Source organism: Physeter macrocephalus, chromosome 12 (assembly GCF_002837175.3).
Source record: "Physeter macrocephalus isolate SW-GA chromosome 12, ASM283717v5, whole genome shotgun sequence".
Taxonomy (NCBI): Eukaryota; Metazoa; Chordata; class Mammalia; order Artiodactyla; family Physeteridae; genus Physeter; species Physeter macrocephalus.
This window is the reverse complement of record NC_041225.1, coordinates 17,817,178-17,824,075: the sequence shown is the minus strand read 5'-3', so window position 1 is coordinate 17,824,075 and position 6,898 is coordinate 17,817,178. Positions and strand designations below refer to the sequence as shown.

The 6,898-nt window shown below is 41.5% G+C and overlaps 1 protein-coding gene across 1 annotated transcript in view; it reads left to right on the top strand.

The window, feature by feature from the left end:
- The window catches only part of AFF3 (ALF transcription elongation factor 3), a 586,002-nt gene that overhangs the window by 568,127 nt on the left and 10,977 nt on the right, over positions 1-6,898 (top strand). The window contains exons 18-19 of the mRNA XM_028496803.2: positions 1,719-1,855; positions 6,394-6,465. Of these exons, the coding sequence (XP_028352604.1) occupies positions 1,719-1,855; positions 6,394-6,465 (209 nt within the window). The remainder of the gene's footprint in view (positions 1-1,718; positions 1,856-6,393; positions 6,466-6,898) is intronic.

Below are 6,898 nucleotides of genomic sequence, written 5' to 3'. Positions count from 1 at the left end.
AAAAAAAAAAAAAAAAAAAGAAAAATACAGAAGGGAAATAGGAGATAGAGTTTTTGTCTTCACAATCCCACAGTCTGATGGAGAGTTCTGGTCACCCGAAGAAACCGATGCATGGTCGCATTGAATTTTAAAGCAGAATGAAATTTCCTGCCTGAATCATCCAAGGTTTCCCAGGCTTCCTCAGTCAGTGTCGTCCTGCCCAACCTGGCCTTTCCCAGCGATACTCTGCTCCAGCCATGTCGGCCCCCTGCCGCCTCTAAGCACACCTGACTCGTGCCAGCTGGCAGGTCTCTGCACCTGCAGAGCCTCACACTCACACACTCACAACCTCCCACACAGGCACACTCTCACTGGCACGCACTCCCACACCTTCAGTGTCCTCCCCAAATTCAGCCCAATCATACCAAATTCGGCCATCATACAACCAGATCATTCCTTCCCAGTTTCCTCCCCAGCCTCCCTGTAGCCCCATCACTTGCTCCCTTCCTGCCTTCTCTTTGGCATTGGACTCCTTGCTTTGCATTCGGTTAGTTAATCACAGACTACCTTGCACTTTGAGCTATCTTGTGAGTGCACGTTTTTTCTCTCCAAATATAAGTTCCTGGAAGGAGCTTTTGTGTGTCAAGTACAGACCACACAGAATCAGGTGCTTTAGCAAATACTTATTGAAAGAAAGGACTTCCTTAATCTGAAAGCACTGCCAAGAAATATTGCTCTATAGCCTCTTAGGGTTATAAGCTGTTTAAAATTTTGACTTGCTGATGCGGGAGAATTCTGCTCTACATTTCCCTTTCCTGAGGTGTCATGAATAATGAGAGGTTTTTTAAGAGGCAAGACTTAGATCAGTTGTTAAGAGTATCTGTGTAATTCTGTTTTGATTGATGAAGGAATGTTTGAAAACTTCGGAGATGATGCAATTCAAATTTAGAATGTGTCATTATCCACCGAGAGGAAGAATGTATGGAACGATGCACGAACCTGATGTGTACGTTTAGATTTATGAGAACCTAAGAACGTAAAGCTGATTCTTGGTTATCCTCACTGATATGGGTAAAGATTAACATAAATTTAGGTACCTCCTATAATCCCAAAAGGTCTTTTTTAATTCATTTTCAGCGTGGTGTCCTTCAAGCTGAAATCGTGCCTTGAGCTTTAACCTCCTCTTCCTTTCTCTCCTCACCCTCACCCTTAGGGTGACGTTCTAACTGCTAATAAAACAACTAAAAAGTACATACTTAAAGGAAGGCATGGAGATGTAACTGTCACAAATAGTGTAAAAGATAATAAGGAAGGCCTTAAACCATCAAAGTGAGAGTATACCCCAAAAGTGTGAAAACTCTTACATGGAGGCAGGCCTATGAACGTAGATATATATTTAGCACGGCAGTGAGGACCAAGGAGCGAAGTTGACGAACCCATTAGGAGTTGGAAAGAGGGCAACAGAAATTAAAGCAACCGTGAAGTTCTGCACAATTCTGATTGGCAGTTGTGAGGTGGATTTGGTGTAATTCTGTATAACCATCTACTCACTTACCCTAAACCAGTAGCAATTTGCAAAAATACCTAGAGAAGATATTACCCTATTTCTTTCTTCTCTCAGCTCCATTCACAGGAGTTTGGAACTTCAGAGTCGGGTTTCTCAAAGTGTATAGATTATGTGACAATGCTGTTTGAAAAACTATTCCTAAGGAAGACACTGTATTAACTCTCTTGATCAGGTGGAAAAGTTTGGAAAGGCTCTGAACTATGCTGAAGCAGCCTTGTCATTCATTGAATGTGGAAATGCAATGGAGCAGGGCCCAATGGAGTCCAAATCTCCTTATACAATGTATTCAGAAACAGTTGAGCTCATCAGGTAAGCAGCTGCGTTTTCTTGCTTGTGGGCAGGGGTTGGGGGTGGAGGGAAGAATGTATATAAGTGCTGTGAACACAGAAAAGAATGTCAGCCTGCACTGTCAGCTACCAAGAACCAATGTTCATCCCCCAAATAAGAATGAACAATCTTGCAAGACGTTTTTGCAGAGCCTGCCTCCTTAGCTCTCTGTGTGAGTGCCGGGGGGTGGAGTGGGGGGGGCAGGCGGCAGCTCCTCTGACCCCACTGGCTGCAGAAAGGAAGCTGAATCGGAGGGAGATGTGAGATGTCTACTTCACCCAGCTGGGAAGTGGCAGAATTTGAATTCACTACATCTCCATGCTGCTTTTTTTTTTTTAATCTGATCCAGATTCATATAATCTAAATCCTAACTTCATCAGTAAATGATTCAGGAGTATTTAATGAAAGGAAAGAAGATTCAAGGGGATTTTAGGAAAGGAAATCCATCCTAGGACGCACTATCTGAAAAGGTGCTGGCGTTGTTCTGGTCTAAGACTTGGACCTGAGCGCCATCCGCCGGCCTGGGTTAAGGCCTGTAGTGTGAGCAGAAGCAGGGTTTCCGACGGGGGCACAGCAAGGACTTGGGTGGGAGACTCTCTGTCTTCCATGATGGCAACATGGGAAGGCACATGCTTAATGTCTCTTTAATGAACCATTAAGGGAATTTCATCCATTAACACTACTGAGAACCTTCGTCATATGTTTTATGTCTTTAGCTGGTTCAACTGCTTGGGATAATGTCTAATACCCATTATGTGAAATAATCCTTCCCCAAACTAACTTTAAGAGACTTTTCTAATTCTGGAATTCTAGGCAACCTAAGAGTAAATATGGTTTACCATGTCTCACCATTCCAGATGGAAGATTTCTAGTCATCCTAAATTTAACCTCTTGGTATACATTGGCCCAGGTTTGCTCCTTGGTATTTTACACTATTCTCCTTCAGGAAATAGGAAAGGATGACAGCCTTTGACTTTGTCATCCCAGTATCAAGAACACATCATCTTCAAAAAGCACTTCTCAAGAATGTTTTGAAAGTTAACACTGTCCAACCATTTTTCTTATTAAAATATTTCTATTACACCAATGTATCGGTGATTCCTTCATACTGTTTTCTTACATGGTACAGCATTTTGGGCAGTGAAGAAAAGAAATTGCCATCATTAAAAAAAAAAAAAAACTTAAAATGACTTTAAGAGATCCTAGATTCTCACATTTTTTCCTCAGAATAAGGCACAGACTCAGATGCCCACAGGCAGGCATGGAAGAATATGGGTGGAAGTGGACAGGCACAAAGCCATAATGTGTTCTAGAATGTGAGTGCCTCAAACAGAGGGATGTTTTTGGTTTTTGTTTGATCTGTTCATTTATGTGGTCATAATCCCTGGAAAAGATCCTAGAACATAGTAGGTACTCAGTGAATATTTGAGGAATGAGCAAATAAGCAAGTCAGGGCCTCTGGCGAACTGTATAGCCTGCCTAAAGGCATTCAAACTTTAAAAAACAAACAAATAAATCCAAACAACGATAAAAGGCTGATGTCAAATAAACTGGAGGTGCTGATGTGCACACCCGCTCTACACCAGAGATGGGACCTTGCGTGGGTGGAAAACACAATCCATTTTCTAGATGATTGAATAGAATCCCTTAAGCTACTCCAAAAACTAAGATAAAAAAGAGTTTTTCTTATCTGAGTTAGAAAACAGCATTAATATACCACTTGAATCTGCATGTTGCTCACCAGGTTTGAGACTCCCCTCCCCCACTGAGAGACACTCGGGAGCTGGGAGCACTCCCAAGGAGGATCATGCCACAGGTACCCAGCTTAGGATGTGCTCTTTGTCCCAGTAGGCAAGAGAATTCCTTTCTCCCCCAAAGGACGCCAAGTGACTGGGGGACACTGGCCGGTGGAACCCTGCCACCACAGATCACAATTGCACCACAGAGCCTCTGAAAATTAAATTGTAAATGGAACCACAGCCCACAGAAGTAGGTTATGACTTGCCTGCTAAACCTAAACAGGGTGACTTCCTTTTAAAAGAAAAGATTTAAACAGGACCCAGGTGTCTCCTAACATAATAGTCAAGATGTCCAAGATACAATAGAAACTCACTCATCATACGAAGAAACAAGAAAACCACAGCTGAGATGAGAAAAGACAATCAGTTGACACCAATAACCAGGATGAATCAGATGTTGGAATTATCTGACAAGGATTTTAAAGCAGCCATCATAAAAATGCTTCAACAAAAAATTACAAATTCTCTTGAAACAAACAAAAAATTAAAGTCTCAGCAAAGAAATAGAAGTTGTTTTGAAAAAGAACCAAATGGAAATTAAAGAACTTAGAAATATAACAAATAAAAATCTCACTGGAGGGGCTCAGTAGTAGAGTAGAGATGACAGAGGATAGAATCAATGAACTTGAGAACAGAAAATAGAATTTACCCCCCAATCGGAGCAACAGAGAGAAAACAGACTGGGAAAAAAAAAGTGGATAGAGCTTCAAGCACAATGACAGTAGAACTTCCATGTCATTATTGGAGTCCCAGTAGGAGAGGGAGAGAATGGAACTGAAAGATATTTTGAAGAAGTTATGGCTGAAACTTGCCAAATTTGGCAAAAGACATAAACCTACAGATTCAAGAAGTGGAGAAAAACCCAAACAGCATAAACAGCCAAAGCAATGCATGCCAAGACACATCAAAACTACATTTCTGAAAACTAAAAACAAAGGGAAAAAAAAATCCTGATAACAACAAGAGAGGAATGACACATTACCCGTAGGGGGACACCAGTTCAGATAACAGCTGACTTCTTATCTGAAACCATGGAAGCCGGAAGGGAGTGGCACAACATTTTTTAAATGCTGAAAGAAAAAAACTGTCAAACTGTGAACTCTAGATTCAGTGAGACTTCATTCTTCAGGAATAAAGAGGAAATAAAAACATTCTCAGACTAAGGAAAACGAAAAGACTTTGTTTCTAACAGACCTACCTTTAAAGGTTGGCTAAAGGAAGTTTCTCAAACAGAAAGGAAGTGACAAAAGAAGGAATCTTGGACCAACAGGAGGGAAGGAAAAACAACATAAGAGCAGAACTATGGGTACATGCAATAAACTATCCTCCTCATGAGTTTTATAAATCATAGTTGATGATTGAAACAAAATTATACCACCATGTGATGCTCAAGACAATGTTATTTAAAAGCAGTGACATAGAAGTAAGGTTTCAACTCTTCAAGCAAAGTAGAAAATATTGATACCAATAAATTGTGATGAGTCACATATGTATCTTATAATGCCCAGAGAAACCACTATGAAAACTAGGCAAAGAGATACACTCAAAAACACTAAAGGGACTTCCCTGGTGGCGTGGTAATTAAGAATCCACCTGCCAATGCAGGGGACACGGCTTCAAGCCCTGGTCTGGGAAGATCCCACATGCAGCAACTAAGCCAGTGTGCCACAACTACTGAGCCTGCGCTCTAGAGCCTGCGAGCCACAACTACTGAGCCCGCGTGCCACAACTACTGAAGGCTGTGCTCCGCAACAAGAGAAGCCACCGTGATGAGAAGCCCATGCAGTGCAACGAAGACCCAAAACAGCCAAAAAGAAATAAATTTTTTTAAAAAAACCACTACAAGTCTGCATGCTGTGGAGGTAGTGTAATAACAGTATCATTTCTTGAGCAATTTGCAATATTGCAAATTGCAGTATTGTTCTTGGCACAGCCCACTATGCCAAGAACTTTACAAACACTCTCTCACTTAATCCTTACAGCAATGCTATGGGATCAGCAGTACTCATCTTACTTTATAAATAAGAAAACGGAGGCTTAAAGCTGTTAATTTGTCTAAGTTCTCACAACTCTAAGGACTTGAACCCAGGACTCCCTGACCATTCCATATACTGCCTCAGCTCTCTCCAAGCGCCTGCAAGTAACTTGGTATATTATTGGAGAAAGGAACGGCCATAGACCTCTGGTTCAGAGAAATAAGTGAGATTGAGTAAAGTTCATAAAATCTACTAGTTATGCATCCAGGACAGTTATACTACTGTCAAAGTAAGAGTTCCATAACAGTAAAAAAGGAATAAATCCAAGCATTCATCTGAGTACAAGGAATAAACATTTTTCTGGAGATTGGCCTGGAAGGATTGACCTTTGCTCCCATCTTGTCAGCCACTCAGCCATAAATCAGAATTTGTAAAAATGGATGTGTCACCATACACGTGGATAATGCTTGAACTGATACCACTCTTGACCATCTGTAGCGTTTGGACTTGTATTGTTAAAGAGTAGAAAGTTGCTAGATGGTCATAAAAGCCATTTTGTTCTAGTCATCACAATCATGTCATGCTTAGAGAAAATGGGGCAGCCTCAGCCGGCTTCTAAGAAAAAACCGTCAGCAAAGCACTATGAAAAACTAAGTATTGGGCAGAGAGAACTTCCATCCTAGAAGATGTTCTGTTGTTAATAAGAAAGCTTTAATTTTTTGTTTTTCTTTCCTTTTTCTTTAAGATATGCTATGAGACTAAAAACCCACTCAGGCCCCAATGCCACACCAGAGGATAAACAGCTGGCTGCATTATGGTAAGTGCATCACATCAGATTAAAATAGCCTCCCCAGCCTTGTACATCTTTGCTGGCAAACCAGGTGCTGAAATGCGTGATGGTTTCCTAGCACTTCTGACACACCAAACCAAAGGCAGTTCTCATGGTGGCCAGGGAGAGCCTGCACCCTGCTGTCCTATGCATGAGGTGAATTCACAGTGATTGAAAACCAACAGGTCCGTGACACAAGGACCCATTTTTCTGTGTGTGCCAAATGTAATCTCTTGTGTTTAACATTTTAGAGGCAATCAAAACAATTCATCTGTCTCTTTACATGTGGGATTAGTAGAACTGAATCAAGATGAAGCATTCAAGTTCTCAACACATTAAACTGAGGAGCAGGGCTTCCCTGGTGGCACAGTGGTTGAGAGTCCGCCTGCCGATGTAGGGGACACGGGTTCGTGCCCCGGTC